Genomic DNA, 19,783 nt, shown 5'->3' with positions numbered 1-19,783 from the left:
CTGCTCATAACCTATTAGTATGCACACAATGGGGTTTCTGCTCATAACCTGTTAGTATGCACACAATGGGGTTTCTGCTCATAACCTCAGTATGCACACAATGGGGTTTCTGCTCATAACCTCTTAGTATGCACACAATGAGGTTTCTGCTCATAACCTCAGTATGCACACAATGGGGTTTCTGCTCATAACCTCAGTATGCACACAATGGGGTTTCTGCTCATAACCTCTTAGTATGCACACAATGAGGTTTCTGCTCATAACCTCAGTATGCACACAATGGGGTTTCTGCTCATAACCTATTAGTATGCACACAATGGGGTTTCTGCTCATAACCTGTTAGTATGCACACAATGGGGTTTCTGCTCATAACCTCAGTATGCACACAATGGGGTTTCTGCTCATAACCTGTTAGTATGCACACAATGGGGTTTCTTCTCATAACCTGTTAGTATGCACACAATGGGGTTTCTTCTCATAACCTGTTAGTATGAACACAATGGGGTTTCTGCTCATAACCTGTCAGTATGAACACAATGGGGTTTCTGCTCATAACCTGTTAGTATGAACACAACGGGGTTTCTTCTTGTGTGATGAACTAAACAACAACTAAATAACATTGCAACAAAGCGTTGTTGTGTCTTGTGTCCTGTGACAGAATAACAGTCACGGGACAATGGCTTGACTTTTTCTTCATGTGTCCCAATCTCCTTTAGGTGAAATGAAGTGCTATTCTGGAACCAAACTGTGAACTGGAGCATTAAGGACAAACAATAAGGCAGCATTTGGCATTTCAATATGGCATATACAGCTGTAGATATGTTATATATCCCTTTAGTAACACACCTGACAGCATTATTAGTAGTAGTACGCATGCTTTAGCTCAAGCACAGGGAATGGGGGGGGGGCATACAGGGGCAGAGAGACAGGCAGAGGGGAGTCAAGTACCAGTATGTTTCTAAGCAGTGTTTTGTTGCTATAAGAAATCATGTTTCTATGCATTATTTTGTCTCTATAATAAATTGTGTTGATTTAATAATGCACAGTGGAAGGAAGGTGAAGCGTGTTGGAGAAGCAGTGTCACCCAGACAGTTCTTAGCCTGGTATTAACAATACATCTGAAACAGTACAGAACATAGCCTGGTATTAACAATACATCTGAAACAGTACAGAACATAGCCTGGTATTAACAATACATCTGAAACAGTACAATACTTTTCCCGATCGTAACATCTGAAACTAGGGTTTCCCAACATGTTTTTTATTTTCCAGAAGTCCTTGTTGGAGGATTCCGGATTTCCTACTTATTCCCTTCCGAATCCCGGAATTATCCAACCTGGATTTCTGGAAAACCCGATCAGAATTTTTGCCACACTATCTGAAAAGGTACTTAACTATCTGAAAAGGTACTTAAGGTACTTAACCTTAACCTTAACCGTATCAATACATTCTGTGCACGTCTATCTGCACTCAATTTCTTAGCCTGGTAGTATCATCTGAAACAGTACAGTATCTAGCCGGGTAATAGGCCTAACATTGAGACCTACAGTACTTATCTTAATGGTATCAACACAGTCTGCCTGTCTGTCTGCCTGCCTGCCTGTCTGTCTGTCTGTCTGTCTGTCTGTCTGTCTGTCTGTCTGTCTGTCTGTCTGTCTGTCTGTCTGTCTGTCTGTCTGTCTGTCTGCCTGTCTGCCTGCCTGTCTGTGTCTGCCTGTCTGTCTGTCTGTCTGTCTCTGTCTGTCTGTCTGTCTGTCTGTCTGTCTGTCTGTCTGTCTGTCTGTCTGTCTGTCTGTCTGTCTGCCTGTCTGTCTCTGCCTGTCTGTCTCTGCCTGTCTGTCTGTCTGCCTGTCTGTCTGCCTGTGTCTGCCTGTCTGTCTGCCTGTCTGTCTGTCTGCCTGTCTGTCTGCCTGTCTGTCTGCCTGTCTGTCTGTCTGCCTGTCTGTCTGTCTGTCTGCCTGTCTGTCTGCCTGTCTGCCTGTCTGTCTGTCTGCCTGTCTGTCTGCCTGCCTGTCTGTCTGTCTGCCTGTCTGTCTGCAATACACCACGTTAAAAGCAGCATATTGTAAGAAATGAAAGAAAAAGCAAATCAAGCTGAACTTCGCATCAAAGATCAAACTATTCATCTGTTTGTTTTTGTAAGAACACTTTTGAACCTAAAACCACTTCCCATTCCATTCATTTGCACATCATTTTTACATCCTAAATGGCAACCTATTCCCTACATAGTGCACTACTTTAGGGACACAGCCCATAACACATGAGTGATAGTTCCTATCTCTCATTTGGTTTGTAGCTTGACAACTGTGGTAGGTGCACTTGTCTGCAGGGCAAAATGTCTAGGTTGTGAAGTGACTGGGCCTGCATTCCAAATGGCACCCTATTCCCTATATAGTGCACTACTATTGACCAGAGCCCTATATGGGTTTCCCTTTGGGCCCTGATCAAAAGTAGTGCACTACACAGGATCTAGGGTGCCATTTTGGATGTAGCCTAGGTGATGAAGAGGAAGTCATTCAGTATCGGAGTGATCTGGGTTTGATCTCTTAGCTCAATACCAACTGGGTATACCTGAAACAACCTGAGGACCCTCTTGTTTAACCCCACGACCTCTACCAAACCATAACCTTACGAACCACAACCCACCACCGCAACCCAAACCCACCGCAACCCAAACCCCTTCAAAACCAGGGAGGGCGCCTTCCAATACAAGTGAAGTCAATTCCAAACCATCCATTTTGTCAGTGCTGTGTTTTCTAGCTACAGTATTATGTCAGAAGCACAGCAGTGAACAGACTAATAAAGAAGACAGCTATTGTTGTTGTGTTGTTATGGGGGCGGTCAGAGTAGAGGTTGTTATAGGGGGTCAGAGTAGAGGTTGTTATGGGGGGGTCAGAGTAACGAGGTGCAAGCAGGGTTGCAAAATTGCAGCAAACAAAATTCTCAGGTTTTCCCAGAAATCCCAGTTAGAGTATTCCTGGATCCCCTGCTTATTCCCTCCGGATTCCGGGAATCTTCCAACCAGGATTTCTAGAAAACCTGGGAATGTCACAACCCTAGGTGCTAGTTACCCCCATTCCATCAGTCCCTCTCTCGGTCACTTGAGCTTGGTGCCGACCTGCAGGATGGTGGGAGTCTGCTCCATAATGCGAACCAGCAGCGTGTCTATGTAGTCCTCCAGATCCCTAACCTGAGGCTTCATCTTCTTCAATTCTGCCTCCCGCTTCGCTAGCAACGCCCTCTGGTGGTCAAACTCCACCCTCTGCCGGTGTAGGTCTGCCTCCCGTTGGAGGAGGAGGGCGACCAGCTCACTGTGGGTCAGATGGTAGTATGGCCCAGCTCCCTCCGTCAGAGACTTGGAGAGAAAGAAAGAGGGGGAGAAAGGCGAGGTAAAGACAACGAGAGAGAGAGGGGGAGAAAGGCGAGGTAAAGACAACGAGAGAGAGAGGGGGAGAAAGGCGAGGTAAAGACAACGAGAGAGAGAGGGGGAGAAAGGCGAGGTAAAGACAACGAGAGAGAGAGGGGGAGAAAGGCGAGGTAAAGACAACGAGAGAGAGGGGGAGAAAGGCGAGGTAAAGACAACGAGAGAGGGGAGAAAGGCGAAGTAAAGACAACGAGAGAGGTGGAGAAAGGCGAGGTAAAGACAACGAGAGAGAGAGGGAGAGAAAGGCAAGGTAAAGACAATGAGAGAGAGAGGGAGAGAAAGGCAAGGTAAAGACAATGAGAGAGAGAGGGAGAGAAAGGCAAGGTAAAGACAACGAGAGAGGGGGATAAAGGCGAGGTAAAGACAACGAGAGAGAGAGGGGGAGAAAGGCGAGGTAAAGACAACGAGAGAAAGAGGGGGAGAAAGGAGAGGTAAAGACAACAAGAGAGAGGGGGGAAAGGCGAGGTAAAGACAACGAGAGAGGGGGTGGAAAGGCGAGGTAAAGACAACGAGAGAGAGAGGGGGAGAAAGGAGAGGTAAAGACAACGAGAGAGAGAGGGGGAGAAAGGCGAGGTAAAGACAACGAGAGAGAGGGGGAGAAAGGCAAGGTAAAGACAACGAGAGAGAGGGGAAGAAAGGCGAGGTAAAGACAACGAGAGAGGGGGAGAAAGGCGAGGTAAAGACAACGAGAGAGAGAGGGGGAGAAAGGCGAGGTAAAGACAACGAGAGAGAGAGGGGGAGAAAGGAGAGGTAAAGACAACGAGAGAGGGGGAAAGGCGAGGTAAAGGCAACGAGAGAGGGGGAGAAAGGCGAGGTAAAGGCAACGAGAGAGGGGGAGAAAGGCGAGGTAAAGGCAACGAGAGAGGGGGAGAAAGGCGAGGTAAAGACAACGAGAGAGGGGGAAAAGGCGAGGTAAAGACAACGAGAGAGGGGGAGAAAGGCGAGGTAAAGACAACGAGAGAGAGAGGGGGAGAAGGGCGAGGTAAAGACAACGAGAGAGAGGGGGAGAAAGGCGAGGTAAAGACAACGAGAGAGAGAGGGGGAGAAAGGCGAGGTAAAGACAACGAGAGAGAGAGGGGGAGAAAGGCGAGGTAAAGACAACGAGAGAGAGAGGGGGAGAAAGGCGAGGTAAAGACAACGAGAGAGGGGGAGAAAGGCGAGGTAAAGACAACAAGAGAGGGGGAAAAGGCGAGGTAAAGACAACGAGAGAGGGGGAGAAAGGAGAGAAAGACAACGAGAGAGAGAGGGAGAGAAAGGCGAGATAAAGACAACGAGAGAGGGGGAGAAAGGCAAGGTAAAGACAACGAGAGAGGGGGAAAAAGGCGAGGTAAAGACAACCAGAGAGAGAGGGGGAGAAAGGTGAGGTAAAGACAACGAGAGTGAGAGGGAGAGAAAGGCGAGGTAAAGACAACGAGAGAGGGGGAGAAAGGCAAGGTAAAGACAACGAGAGAGGGGGAAAAAGGCGAGGTAAAGACAACCAGAGAGAGAGGGGGAGAAAGGCGAGGTAAAGACAACGAGAGTGAGAGGGAGAGAAAGGCGAGGTAAAGACAACGAGAGAGGGGGAGAAAGGCAAGGTAAAGACAACGAGAGAGGGGGAAAAAGGCGAGGTAAAGACAACCAGAGAGAGAGGGGGAGAAAGGCGAGGTAAAGACAACGAGAGTGAGAGGGAGAGAAAGGCGAGGTAAAGACAACGAGAGAGGGGGAGAAAGGTGAGGTAAAGACAACGAGAGTGAGAGGGAGAGAAAGGCAAGGTAAAGACAACGCGAGAGGGGGAGAAAGGCAAGGTAAAGACAACGCGAGAGGGGGAGAAAGGCAAGGTAAAGACAACGCGAGAGAGAGGGAGAGAAAGGCAAGGTAAAGACAACGAGAGAGGGGAGAAAGGCAAGGTAAAGACAACGAGAGAGAGAGGGGGAGAAAGGCGAGGTAAAGACAACGAGAGAGAGAGGGGAGAAAGGCGAGGTAAAGACAACGAGAGAGAGAGGGGGAGAAAGGAGAGGTAAAGACAACGAGAGAGGGGGTGGAAAGGCGAGGTAAAGACAACGAGAGAGGGGGTGGAAAGGCGAGGTAAAGACAACGAGAGAGAGAGGGGGAGAAAGGAGAGGTAAAGACAACGAGAGAGGGGGGAAAGGCGAGGTAAAGACAACGAGAGAGAGAGGGGAGAAAGGCGAGGTAAAGACAACGAGAGAGAAAGGGGGAGAAAGGCGAGGTAAAGACAACGAGAGAGAGAGGGGGAGAAAGGCGAGGTAAAGACAACGAGAGAGGGGGAGAAAGGCGAGGTAAAGACAACGAGAGAGGGGGAGAAAGGCGAGGTAAAGACAACGAGAGAGAGGGGAAGAAAGGCGAGGTAAAGACAACGAGAGAGGGGGAGAAAGGCGAGGTAAAGAACGAGAGAGAGAGGGGGAGAAAGGCGAGGTAAAGACAACGAGAGAGGGGGAGAAAGGCGAGGTAAAGAACGAGAGAGAGAGGGGGAGAAAGGCGAGGTAAAGACAACGAGAGAGAGGGGAGAAAGGCGAGGTAAAGACAACGAGAGAGAGAGGGGGAGAAAGGAGAGGTAAAGACAACGAGAGAGGGGGGAAAGGCGAGGTAAAGGCAAAAAGGAGAGGGGGAGAAAGGCGAGGTAAAGACAACGAGAGAGGGGGAGAAAGGCGAGGTAACGACAACGAGAGAGAGAGGGGGAGGAAGGCGAGGTAAAGACAACGAGAGAGAGGGGGAGAAAGGCGAGGTAAAGACAACGAGAGAGAGAGGGGGAGAAAGGCGAGGTAAAGACAACGAGAGAGAGAGGGGGAGAAAGGCGAGGTAAAGACAACGAGAGAGGGGGAAAAGGCGAGGTAAAGACAACGAGAGAGGGGGAGAAAGGCAAGGTAAAGACAACGAGAGAGGGGGAGAAAGGCAAGGTAAAGACAACGAGAGAGGGGGAGAAAGGCAAGGTAAAGACAACGCGAGAGGGGGAGAAAGGCAAGGTAAAGACAACGCGAGAGAGAGGGAGAGAAAGGCAAGGTAAAGACAACGAGAGAGGGGGAGAAAGGCAAGGTAAAGACAACGAGAGAGGGGGAAAAAGGCGAGGTAAAGACAACCAGAGAGAGAGGGGGAAAAGGCGAGGTAAAGACAACGAGAGAGGGAGAGAAAGGCGAGGTAAAGACAACGAGAGAGGGGGAGAAAGGCAAGGTAAAGACAACGAGAGAGGGGGAGAAAGGCAAGGTAAAGACAACGCGAGAGGGGGAGAAAGGCAAGGTAAAGACAACGCGAGAGAGAGGGAGAGAAAGGCAAGGTAAAGACAACGAGAGAGGGGGAGAAAGGCAAGGTAAAGACAACGAGAGAGGGGGAAAAGGCGAGGTAAAGACAACCAGAGAGAGAGGGGGAGAAAGGCGAGGTAAAGACAACGAGAGTGAGAGGGAGAGAAAGGCGAGGTAAAGACAACGAGAGAGGGGGAGAAAGGCGAGGTAAAGACAACGAGAGAGAGAGGGGGAGAAAGGCGAGGTAAAGACAACGAGAGAGAGAGGGGAGAGAGGGGGAGAAAGGAGAGGTAAAGACAACGAGAGAGGGGGAAAGCCGAGGTAAAGGCAAAAAGGAGAGGGGGAGAAAGGCGAGGTAAAGACAACGAGAGAGGGGGAGAAAGGCGAGGTAAAAACAACGAGAGAGAGAGGGGAGAAAGGCGAGGTAAAGACAACGAGAGAGAGGGGGAGAAAGGCGAGGTAAAGACAACGAGAGAGAGGGGGAGAAAGGAGAGATAAAGACAATGAGAGAGAGAGGGAGAGAAAGGCGAGGTAAAGACAATGAGAGAGGGGGAGAAAGGCAAGGTAAAGACAACGAGAGAGGGGGAAAAGGCGAGGTAAAGACAACCAGAGAGAGGGGGAGAAAGGCGAGGTAAAGACAACCAGAGAGAGAGGGGAGAGAAAGGCGAGGTAAAAACAACGAGACAGAGAGGGAGAGAAAGGCGAGGTAAAGACAACGAGAGAGGGGGAGAAAGGCAAGGTAAAGACAACGAGAGAGGGGGAAAGGCAAGGTAAATACAACGCGAGAGAGAGGGAGAGAAAGGCAAGGTAAAGACAACGAGAGAGGGGGAGAAAGGCAAGGTAAAGACAACGAGAGAGAGAGGGGGAGAAAGGCGAGGTAAAGACAACGAGAGAGAGGGGGAGAAAGGTGAGGTAAAGACAACGAGAGAGAGAGGGGGAGAAAGGAGAGGTAAAGACAACGAGAGAGGGGGAAAGGCGAGGTAAAGACAACGAGAGAGGGGGTGGAAAGGCGAGGTAAAGACAACGAGAGAGGGGGAGAAAGGCGAGGTAAAGACAACGAGAGAGAGGGGGGAGAAAGGCGAGGTAAAGACAACGAGAGAGAGGGGGAGAAAGGCGAGGTAAAGACAACAAGAGAGAGAGGGGGAGAAAGGCGAGGTAAAGACAACGAGAGAGAGGGGGGAGAAAGGCGAGGTAAAGACAACGAGAGAGGGGGAGAAAGGCGAGGTAAAAACAACGAGAGAGAGAGGGGGAGAAAGGCGAGGTAAAGACAACGAGAGAGAGGGGGAGAAAGGCGAGGTAAAGACAACGAGAGAGAGGGGGAGAAAGGAGAGATAAAGACAATGAGAGAGAGAGGGAGAGAAAGGCGAGGTAAAGACAATGAGAGAGGGGGAGAAAGGCAAGGTAAAGACAACGAGACAGAGAGGGAGAGAAAGGCGAGGTAAAGACAACGAGAGAGGGGGAGAAAGGCAAGGTAAAGACAACGAGAGAGGGGGAAAGGCAAGGTAAATACAACGCGAGAGAGAGGGAGAGAAAGGCAAGGTAAAGACAACGAGAGAGGGGGAGAAAGGCAAGGTAAAGACAACGAGAGAGAGAGGGGGAGAAAGGCGAGGTAAAGACAACGAGAGAGAGAGGGGGAGAAAGGCGAGGTAAAGACAACGAGAGAGAGAGGGGGAGAAAGGAGAGGTAAAGACAACGAGAGAGGGGGGGGAAAGGCGAGGTAAAGACAACGAGAGAGGGGGTGGAAAGGCGAGGTAAAGACAACGAGAGAAGGGGAGAAAGGCGAGGTAAAGACAACGAGAGAGAGAGGGGAGAAAGGCGAGGTAAAGACAACGAGAGAGAGGGGGAGAAAGGCGAGGTAAAGACAACAAGAGAGAGAGGGGGAGAAAGGCGAGGTAAAGACAACGAGAGAGAGAGGGAGAGAAAGGCGAGGTAAAGACAACGAGAGAGGGGGAGAAAGGCAAGGTAAAGACAACGAGAGAGGGGGAAAAGGCGAGGTAAAGACAACGAGAGGGGGAGAAAGGCCAGATAAAGACAACGAGAGAGAGAGGGGGAGAAAGGCGAGGTAAAGACAACGAGAGAGAGGGGAAGAAAGGCGAGGTAAAGACAACGAGAGAGGGGGAGAAAGGCGAGGTAAAGAACGAGAGAGAGAGGGGGAGAAAGGCGAGGTAAAGACAACGAGAGAGAGAGGGGGAAAGGCGAGGTAAAGGCAAAAAGGAGAGGGGGAGAAAGGCGAGGTAAAGACAACGAGAGAGGGGGAGGAAGGCGAGGTAAAGACAACGAGAGAGGGGGAGAAAGGCGAGGTAAAGACAACGAGAGAGGGGGAAAAGGCGAGGTAAAGACAACGAGAGAGGGGGAGAAAGGCGGGGTAAAGACAACGAGAGAGAGAGGGGGAAAGGCGAGGTAAAGACAACGAGAGAGGGGGAGAAAGGCAAGGTAAAGACAACGAGAGAGGGGGAGAAAGGCAAGGTAAAGACAACGTGAGAGGGAGAGAAAGGCAAGGTAAAGACAACGCGAGAGAGAGGGAGAGAAAGTCAAGGTAAAGACAACGAGAGAGAGAGGGAGAGAAAGGCAAGGTAAAGACAACGAGAGAGGGGGAGAAAGGCAAGGTAAAGACAACGAGAGAGGGGGAGAAAGGCAAGTTAAAGACAACGAGAGAAGGGGAGAAAGGCGAGGTAAAGACAACGAGAGAGAGAGGGGGAGAAAGGCGAGGTAAAGACAACGAGAGAGAGGGGGAGAAAGGCGAGGTAAAGACAACAAGAGAGAGAGGGGGAGAAAGGCGAGGTAAAGACAACGAGAGAGAGAGGGAGAGAAAGGCGAGGTAAAGACAACGAGAGAGGGGGAGAAAGGCAAGGTAAAGACAACGAGAGAGGGGGAAAAGGCGAGGTAAAGACAACGAGAGAGGGGGAGAAAGGCCAGATAAAGACAACGAGAGAGAGAGGGGGAGAAAGGCGAGGTAAAGACAACGAGAGAGAGGGGAAGAAAGGCGAGGTAAAGACAACGAGAGAGGGGGAGAAAGGCGAGGTAAAGAATGAGAGAGAGAGGGGGAGAAAGGCGAGGTAAAGACAACGAGAGAGAGAGGGGGAAAGGTGAGGTAAAGGCAAAAAGGAGAGGGGGAGAAAGGCGAGGTAAAGACAACGAGAGAGGGGGAGGAAGGCGAGGTAAAGACAACGAGAGAGGGGGAGAAAGGCGAGGTAAAGACAACGAGAGAGGGGGAAAAGGCGAGGTAAAGACAACGAGAGAGGGGGAGAAAGGCGGGGTAAAGACAACGAGAGAGAGAGGGGGAGAAAGGCGAGGTAAAGACAACGAGAGAGGGGGAGAAAGGCAAGGTAAAGACAACGAGAGAGGGGGAGAAAGGCAAGGTAAAGACAACGTGAGAGGGAGAGAAAGGCAAGGGAGAGAAAGTCAAGGTAAAGACAACGAGAGAGAGAGGGAGAGAAAGGCAAGGTAAAGACAACGAGAGAGGGGGAGAAAGGCAAGGTAAAGACAACGAGAGAGGGGGAGAAAGGCAAGTTAAAGACAACGAGAGAGAGGGGGAGAAAGGCGAGGTAAAGACAATGAGAGAGAGAGGGGGAGAAAGGTGAGGTAAAGACAACGAGAGAGGGGGAGAAAGGCGAGGTAAAGACAACGAGAGAGGGGGGATTAAGTTAAACAGAGAAACTGCCAATTGCTTCAGTTTGTGCTTTCTGTGTGGTAGTTCTGTGTGGTGTGTGCCAGCTAGTCACTCCTGTACCTTTTTCTTCTCAGGCTGCTGCTCGGTGGGCTGGCTGCTCCTCCCCGGGTGGATAGAGGACTTGAGTTTGTCCAGCACCGACCGCCCCTCAGAAAGTTCCGCCCGCCTCTTCTCCTCTGGGGTCAGGGGCTTCACTGGGTGAGGACTGTAAAGGGACATACAGTAAGACGCGTCACTGATAGAAAAGGGCACAAAAATAAAAGTCCATCTTTCAGTCTCCAGACTTGAACCTGTCCATTTTGAGACGACATACTGAAGATAGTTTCACAGAGAAAGCTGTTATTGAACCCTGTCCTCCAGTACTCTCCCTCCTAGCTGTTATTGAACCCTGTCCTCCAGGACTCTCCCTCCTAGCTGTTATTGAACCCTGTCCTCCAGTACTCTCCCTCCTAGCTGTTATTGAACCCTGTCCTCCAGTACTCTCCCTCCTAGCTGTTATTGAACCCTGTCCTCCAGTACTCTCCCTCCTAGCTGTTATTGAACCCTGTCCTCCAGTACTCTCCCTCCTAGCTGTTATTGAACCCTGTCCTCCAGTACTCTCCCTCCTAGCTGTTATTGAACCCTGTCCTCCAGTACTCTCCCTCCTAGCTGTTATTGAACCCTGTCCTCCAGTACTCTCCCTCCTAGCTGTTATTGAACCCTGTCCTCTCTCTCCCTCCTAGCTGTTATTGAACCCTGTCCTCCAGTACTCTCCCTCCTAGCTGTTATTGAACCCTGTCCTCCAGTACTCTCCCTCCTAGCTGTTATTGAACCCTGTCCTCCAGTACTCTCCCTCCTAGCTGTTATTGAACCCTGTCCTCTCTCTCCCTCCTAGCTGTTATTGAACCCTGTCCTCCAGTACTCTCCCTCCTAGCTGTTATTGAACCCTGTCCTCCAGTACTCTCCTTCCTAGCTGTTATTGAACCCTGTCCTCCAGTACTCTCCCTCCTAGCTGTTATTGAACCCTGTCCTCCAGGACTCTCCCTCCTAGCTGTTATTGAACCCTGTCCTCCAGGACTCTCCCTCCTAGCTGTTATTGAACCCTGTCCTCCCCCTCCTAGCTGTTATTGAACCCTGTCCTCCAGTACTCTCCCTCCTAGCTGTTATTGAACCCTGTCCTCCAGTACTCTCCCTCCTAGCTGTTATTGAACCCTGTCCTCCCCTCCTAGCTGTTATTGAACCCTGTCCTCCAGTACTCCCCTCCTAGCTGTTATTGAACCCTGTCCTCTCTCTCCCTCCTAGCTGTTATTGAACCCTGTCCTCCAGTACTCTCCCTCCTAGCTGTTATTGAACCCTGTCCTCCCCTCCTAGCTGTTATTGAACCCTGTCCTCCAGTACTCTCCCTCCTAGCTGTTATTGAACCCTGTCCTCCAGTACTCTCCCTCCTAGCTGTTATTGAACCCTGTCCTCCCCCTCCTAGCTGTTATTGAACCCTGTCCTCCAGTACTCCCCCTCCTAGCTGTTATTGAACCCTGTCCTCTCTCTCCCTCCTAGCTGTTATTGAACCCTGTCCTCTAGTACTCTCCCTCCTAGCTGTTATTGAACCCTGTCCTCCAGTACTCTCCCTCCTAGCTGTTATTGAACCCTGTCCTCCAGTACTCTCCCTCCTAGCTGTTATTGAACCCTGTCCTCCAGTACTCTCCCTCCTAGCTGTTATTGAACCCTGTCCTCCAGTACTCTCCCTCCTAGCTGTTATTGAACCCTGTCCTCCAGGACTCTCCCTCCTAGCTGTTATTGAACCCTGTCCTCCCCCTCCTAGCTGTTATTGAACCCTGTCCTCCAGTACTCTCCCTCCTAGCTGTTATTGAACCCTGTCCTCCAGTACACTCCTTCCTAGCTGTTATTGAACCCTGTCCTCCCCCTCCTAGCTGTTATTGAACCCTGTCCTCCCCCTCCTAGCTGTTATTGAACCCTGTCCTCCAGTACTCCCCTCCTAGCTGTTATTGAACCCTGTCCTCCCCCTCCTAGCTGTTATTGAACCCTGTCCTCCAGGACTCCCCCTCCTAGCTGTTATTGAACCCTGTCCTCCAGTACTCCAGCTCGTAGCTGTTATTGACAGGTCTGTCCTCCAGTACTCTTCCTCCTAGCTGTTATTGAACCCTGTCCTCCAGTACTCTCCCTCCTAGCTGTTATTGAACCCTGTCCTCCCCCTCCTAGCTGTTATTGAACCCTGTCCTCCAGTACTCTCCCTCCTAGCTGTTAGTGAACCCTGTCCTCCAGTACTCTCCCTCCTAGCTGTTATTGAACCCTGTCCTCCAGTACTCTCCCTCCTAGCTGTTATTGAACACTGTCCTCCCCCACCTAGCTGTTATTGAACCCTGTCCTCCCCTCCTAGCTGTTATTGAACCCTGTCCTCCCCTCCTAGCTGTTATTGAACCCTGTCCTCCCCTCCTAGCTGTTATTGAACCCTGTCCTCCCCCTCCTAGCTGTTATTGAACCCTGTCCTCCAGTACTCCAGCTCCTAGCTGTTATTGAACCCTGTCCTCCAGTACTCTCCCTCCTAGCTGTTATTGAACCCTGTCCTCCAGTACTCTCCCTCCTAGCTGTTAGTGGGACCTGTCCTCCAGTACTCCCCCTCCTAGCTGTTATTGAACCCTGTCCTCCAGTACTCTCCCTCCTAGCTGTTATTGAACCCTGTCCTCCAGTACTCTCCCTCCTAGCTGTTAGTGGGACCTGTCCTCCAGTACTCCCCTCCTAGCTGTTATTGGGACCTGTCCTCCAGTACTCCCCCTCCTAGCTGTTATTGGGACCTGTCCTCCAGTACTCCCCTCCTAGCTGTTATTGGGACCTGTCATCCAGTACTCCCCTCCTAGCTGTTATTGAACCCTGTCCTCCAGTACTCTCCCTCCTAGCTGTTATTGAACCCTGTCCTCCAGGACTCTCCCTCCTAGCTGTTATTGAACCCTGTCCTCCCCCTCCTAGCTGTTATTGAACCCTGTCCTCCAGTACTCTCCCTCCTAGCTGTTATTGAACCCTGTCCTCCAGTACACTCCTTCCTAGCTGTTATTGAACCCTGTCCTCCCCCTCCTAGCTGTTATTGAACCCTGTCCTCCCCCTCCTAGCTGTTATTGAACCCTGTCCTCCAGTACTCCCCCTCCTAGCTGTTATTGAACCCTGTCCTCCCCTCCTAGCTGTTATTGAACCCTGTCCTCCAGGACTCCCCCTCCTAGCTGTTATTGAACCCTGTCCTCCAGTACTCCAGCTCGTAGCTGTTATTGACAGGTCTGTCCTCCAGTACTCTTCCTCCTAGCTGTTATTGAACCCTGTCCTCCAGTACTCTCCCTCCTAGCTGTTATTGAACCCTGTCCTCGCCCTCCTAGCTGTTATTGAACCCTGTCCTCCAGTACTCTCCCTCCTAGCTGTTATTGAACCCTGTCCTCCAGTACTCTCCCTCCTAGCTGTTATTGAACCCTGTCCTCCAGTACTCTCCCTCCTAGCTGTTATTGAACACTGTCCTCCCCCACCTAGCTGTTATTGAACCCTGTCCTCCCCCTCCTAGCTGTTATTGAACCCTGTCCTCCCCCTCCTAGCTGTTATTGAACCCTGTCCTCCCCTCCTAGCTGTTATTGAACCCTGTCCTCCAGTACTCCAGCTCCTAGCTGTTATTGAACCCTGTCCTCCAGTACTCTCCCTCCTAGCTGTTATTGAACCCTGTCCTCCAGTACTCTCCCTCCTAGCTGTTAGTGGGACCTGTCCTCCAGTACTCCCCCTCCTAGCTGTTATTGAACCCTGTCCTCCAGTACTCTCCCTCCTAGCTGTTATTGAACCCTGTCCTCCAGTACTCTCCCTCCTAGCTGTTAGTGGGACCTGTCCTCCAGTACTCCCCTCCTAGCTGTTATTGGGACCTGTCCTCCAGTACTCCCCCTCCTAGCTGTTATTGGGACCTGTCCTCCAGTACTCCCCCTCCTAGCTGTTATTGGGACCTGTCATCCAGTACTCCCCCTCCTAGCTGTTATTGGGACCTGTCCTCCAGTACTCCCCCTCCTAGCTGTTATTGGGACCTGTCCTCCAGTACTCCCCTCCTAGCTGTTATTGGGACCTGTCCTCCAATACTCCCCCCCTAGCTGTTATTGGGACCTGTCCTCCAGTACTCCCCCTCCTAGCTGTTATTGGGACCTGTCCTCCAGTACTCCCCTCCTAGCTGTTATTGGGACCTGTCCTCCAGTACTCCCCCTCCTAGCTGTTATTGGGACCTGTCCTCCAGTACTCCCCTCCTAGCTGTTATTGGGACCTGTCCTCCAATACTCCCCTCCTAGCTGTTATTGGGACCTGTCCTCCAATACTCCCCCTCCTAGCTGTTATTGGGACCTGTCCTCCAGTACTCCCCCTCCTAGCTGTTATTGGGACCTGTCCTCCAGTACTCCCCCTCCTAGCTGTTATTGGGACCTGTCCTCCAGTACTCCCCCTCCTAGCTGTTATTGGGACCTGTCCTCCAATACTCCCCCTCCTAGCTGTTATTGGGACCTGTCCTCCAGTACTCCCCTCCTAGCTGTTATTGGGACCTGTCCTCCAATACTCCCCCTCCTAGCTGTTATTGGGACCTGTCCTCCAGTACTCCCCTCCTAGCTGTTATTGGGACCTGTCCTCCAGTACTCCCCCTCCTAGCTGTTATTGGGACCTGTCCTCCAATACTCCCCCTCCTAGCTGTTATTGGGACCTGTCCTCCAGTACTCCCCCTCCTAGCTGTTATTGGGACCTGTCCTCCAATACTCCCCCTCCTAGCAGGTCTGTGAGTGTGAATAGACCCTTTTCCAGTACACAATGACGTCAGGCACAGATGTCCACGACTCTTGGCTGCAGTAAGAAAGCCATCGCCATCTGTGCCCATTCAAGATGTACATTAGATTTATGTTATTACTTCTAAACAAAATCATTTTGGGGTTCTCATACGCTTACAATGATGTTTTGATTCTTGCTTGAACAGTCGCTAAGATTATACTTGGATGTGATCTTTGCAAAATAACTATTTTGGATGTAGCATTTGTTAGCTAGAATGCTAACGCTCATATGATATAGGTTGTAGCAAAAGCTAGCCGAAGAGCCATTTTACTGGTTGAAGTGTATTTGAAGTATAATGCAGTTGATTTGCGATGATGACACAAACATTATGTTAAGCAGGACATTCACACGAGCCTGAAAATCCCATTATAATCCAAAAGTAGTGTGAAATGCACTCATAAGCACCATGTAAATACAGACTTTTTTGCTGGCTTTCTACAGAATAACTCCCCCTTGTTCTGCCACCAACTTGCGCGTGTCGCCCCCCGTGTAGCAAACACATAAAGGAGTCTATACTACATTTCATTGGGGGGGGGTGTTAACTTCAGGACCCATCACACTGACCATAGAGACAAGAAACACAGGAGTATGGTGTGTGTTGACAAATAAGAGTAGAAGATTTTCACACAGAAGAAAATGAAGACAGGTTGCAGAGGAGAGGCAGTGGAAGCAACGGGGCCCCAGATCGTCAATCGCCATAGAGATAAGTAGAGGGCTCATCTTTGCATCAACTATGGCAGTCGCTGAGAGAAGAAGAACTTGAGGCCCTGTTGAGACACCCCCCACTTCCCAGTAAACATGTGACCTCACCTGATCTGCTGATTGGCTGGCGGATGTGTCTCCTGGGGCAAGCCAGCATGCGATGCACCAATCACTGGCTGTGCAGTGGAGAAAAGGGTTGCGGCCGAGACAGTGCTTACTGATGACCTCACAGTAGCAGGGGGCGGGGCAGGGAGAGAGGAGAGAGCTGGAGAGGAAGATGTGTTACGTTCAGCAGTTAGAGAGGAAGGAGCGGAGAAGGAGGATGCAGCGAGGAGGTCAGAAGTGTCATGCTGCTGGACAAAGGACAACGACCCCAGGGTTACAACGCCAGGGTCGTTGCCGAACGACAGAGTCAGGTCCTCAATGCTGTTCCTTCTTGTGCCCTCTGAGAGGGACCGTTGGAGAGGGTGTTCTCCTGAGAGAGAATGTTGCACTACAACAGACTCCACACGGGGGTGTTCTGAGTATTGGTCCTCTGATCTGTAATCCTCAATGTCTTCATTGACCTTCTCACCACTAGATGTCCCAGTAGTGGACTGAACTGTTTTTAGTGGACTGTGAGCTTGAGACCTGACAGAGTGTAGAAGTGCATTGGAAAGTTCTGCTGAGTTATATGATTCTAAGTCCATGCCGATTGGCCAGTCTATCCTTGCTTCAGGGGATGTGGACTTCTCTTTAACAACACAGGTGGCTCCCAGATGGGATGTGGCTCGATCTATTGTGTCTGACCGGATGACATCATCACAAGTGGCCCAGCATCGATCGTCAGAGAACTCCCCCATCAAGTCTAAAGCAGCCATGTTGTCTGGGCCAGTGGCAGAGTAGAATGATGCAGTCTCAGCCTTAGCATAGGACATGTCTTCCTCACAGAGGGGAGAGTTAGCAGAGGGCACCGTCTCAGTCTTTGGGAGCGGAGGGAGCGGTCTCTGGCTCGTTTTGACTGCTTCTTCTTCTTCTTTATCCTTAGTGTTGGCGCTCTTCTCTTCTGGAGGAAGTTTCAGGGAGGCTCTCTGTTCCTTCATACCAGTGTTAGTGCAGTCTGGTGTGACTGGGCTGTCTTGGGTTGGGGGCAGGATGGGTATGGGGTTAGGGTTGGTAGACCAGGTTTGGGGTGCTACTGAGATATAGGAGGTAAAGCTAGAACAACAGAGAGGCAGATGGGGCTGGGCAGAGTTAAGGTTTAGAGCTTGGTCAGCTAGGAGTTCCTCATAGAAAGGGTTACATTGGAGGAGAGAGAGGAACGGGTTGGAGGGAGACATGGGGGACTGGCTGAAGGGGTTAGTGTGATGGAGTGGGGTGCCCAGTGAGTTTGGATCTACAGGGAGGTGAGGGGGGCCCCAGGACAGCAGACCAGGGGTAAGGGGGGTGAGACCAGGGGTATGGGGGTGAGGTGAGAGCCTGAGCTAGGTGACACCACCGGGCTGTGAAAGGAAGGCACACAGTCCTCTTGATTAGTGATGTTTGTTTACAAGGCTAACCTCAGACCTGCAGTTCTACTGGACATAGTCAGTGGTAACACCAAACAACTGCAAATGTTGGGGAATAATACCTTCAATTTTGAATTTAAAAATAATAATAACATATTTCTTAGCATCTAAACCTCTGAGGCGTTATCCCCTGACAGACTAAACCAACCAGTGGTAGCTGGTTGGTTAACCAGCCTGATGTAGTAAAACTGAGTTCCAACGTCCCTCATACCTGTACCTCAACCCCATATCAACATCAGTCTTTAAATCCAGTCCTGCGACAACACGTTGAGCTAGACAGACAACGTAATGTTTAGCCTGAGAGACAATGCACTAGACTGAGTGGCACCACTGAATATGGGTCCGTGTAGTTGTAGACCCATTGTAGCCTGGTGCCAGATCGGTTTGTGTTGTCTAGCCAGATGGAGTCAACATACAGGACCCTCATCCATCTGACCTTCGCTGTATTAGAGACAGGTCTTACCAAAAAAAAGTAAACACCTCATTAGGAACCGATTCAGGAATTTACGCCTTTGCTACGCACTTCTCAGTAGTTGGTATTCAGACCTGTCAGACCTGTCAGACACCTTCTGCAGGTGTGGTTCCCTTCTATTCAGACCTGTCAGACACCTTCTGCAGGTGTGGTTCCCTTCTATTCAGACATACCTTCTGCAGGTGTGGTTCCCTTCTATTCAGACATACCTTCTGCAGGTGCCTAATAGACTTTGCAGGCGTGGTTCCCTTGCGCTCTGAATAAACGTCATTCAACCGAGGAAAACCCTCCCACTTGCTGCCCAACAGATGTTCTCATGGAGTTTTTATTCAATAGGGTTTTCAGTATATTTATCTGAAGCCATCCCTTTAAATACTGTGTACCTTTTAATGTTGTCGACAGACTAGACTACATGGAGACAACGGGTTCTGGGATCAATTTTAAAAAAGCCATGTAAATAAAGCCATGTAAAAACTCTCATAGGCCTCACTCCCCCCTATCTCAGATATCTACTGCAGCCCTCATAGGCCTCACTCCCCCCTATCTGAGATATCTACTGCAGCCCTCATAGGCCTCACTCCCCCTATCTGAGATATCTACTGCAGCCCTCATAGGCCTCACTCCCCCTATCTGAGATATCTACTGCAGCCCTCATAGGCCTCACTCCCCCTATTCTGAGATATCTACTGCAGCCCTCATAGGCCTCACTCCCCCTATCTGAGATATCTACTGCAGCCCTCATAGGCCTCACTCCCCCTATCTGAGATATCTACTGCAGCCTCACTCCCCCTATCTGAGATATCTACTGCAGCCCTCATAGGCCTCCCTCCCCCTATCTGAGATATCTACTGCAGCCCTCATAGGCCTCACTCCCCTCTATCTGAGATATCTACTGCAGCCCTCATAGGCCTCACTCCCCCTATCTGAGATATCTACTGCAGCCCTCATAGGCCTCACTCCCCCTATCTGAGATATCTACTGCAGCCCTCATAGGCCTCACTCCCCCTATCTGAGATATCTACTGCAGCCCTCATAGGCCTCACTCCCCCTATCTGAGATATCTACTGCAGCCCTCATAGGCCTCACTCCCCCTATCTGAGATATCTACTGCAGCCCTCATAGGACTCACTCCCCCTATCTGAGATATCTACTGCAGCCCTCATAGGCCTCCCTCCCCCTATCTGAGATATCTACTGCAGCCCTCATAGGCCTCCCTCCCCCTATCTGAGATATCTACTGCAGCCCTCATAGGCCTCACTCCCCCTATCTGAGATATCTACTGCAGCCCTCATAGGCCTCACTCCCCCTATCTGAGATATCTACTGCAGCCCTCATAGGCCTCACTCCCCCTATCTGAGATATCTACTGCAGCCCTCATAGGCCTCACTCCCCCTATCTGAGATATCTACTGCAGCCCTCATAGGCCTCACTCCCCCTATCTGAGATATCTACTGCAGCCCTCATAGGCCTCACTCCCCCTATCTGAGACATCTACTGCAGCCCTCATAGGACTCACTCCCCCTATCTGAGATATCTACTGCAGCCCTCATAGGCCTCCCTCCCCCTATCTGAGATATCTACTGCAGCCCTCATAGGCCTCCCTCCCCCTATCTGAGATATCTACTGCAGCCCTCATAGGCCTCACTCCCCCTATCTGAGATATCTACTGCAGCCCTCATAGGCCTCACTCCCCCTATCTGAGATATCTACTGCAGCCCTCATAGGCCTCCCTCCCCCTATCTGAGATATCTACTGCAGCCCTCATAGGCCTCACTCCCCCTATCTGAGATATCTACTGCAGCCCTCATAGGCCTCACTCCCCCTATCTGAGATATCTACTGCAGCCCTCATAGGCCTCACTCCCCCTATCTGAGATATCTACTGCAGCCCTCATAGGCCTCACTCCCCCTATCTGAG

At 50.7% G+C, this 19,783-nt stretch overlaps 1 protein-coding gene across 3 annotated transcripts in view; it reads right to left on the bottom strand.

Moving 5' to 3' along the window:
• Positions 1-2,006: 2,006 nt before the first annotated feature.
• rab11fip5a (RAB11 family interacting protein 5a (class I)) overlaps positions 2,007-19,783 on the bottom strand; it is a 67,395-nt gene continuing 49,618 nt past the window's right edge. The window contains exons 1-3 of one of the 3 annotated variants that reach the window (XM_042330397.1): positions 15,956-17,221; positions 10,388-10,532; positions 2,007-3,355 (exon numbers count right to left, since the gene is read on the bottom strand). In XM_042330397.1, the coding sequence (XP_042186331.1) occupies positions 3,098-3,355; positions 10,388-10,532; positions 15,956-17,166 (1,614 nt within the window). In that variant the 5' untranslated portion in view covers positions 17,167-17,221 and the 3' untranslated portion in view covers positions 2,007-3,097. Of the gene's footprint in view, positions 3,356-10,387; positions 10,533-15,955; positions 17,329-19,783 lie in introns of those variants that run through there. The other 2 variants (XM_042330396.1, XM_024416114.2) reach the window with 2 other exon arrangements.

Source organism: Oncorhynchus tshawytscha, linkage group LG11 (assembly GCF_018296145.1).
Source record: "Oncorhynchus tshawytscha isolate Ot180627B linkage group LG11, Otsh_v2.0, whole genome shotgun sequence".
Taxonomy (NCBI): Eukaryota; Metazoa; Chordata; class Actinopteri; order Salmoniformes; family Salmonidae; genus Oncorhynchus; species Oncorhynchus tshawytscha.
This window is presented reverse-complemented; position numbering and strand designations above follow the sequence as displayed.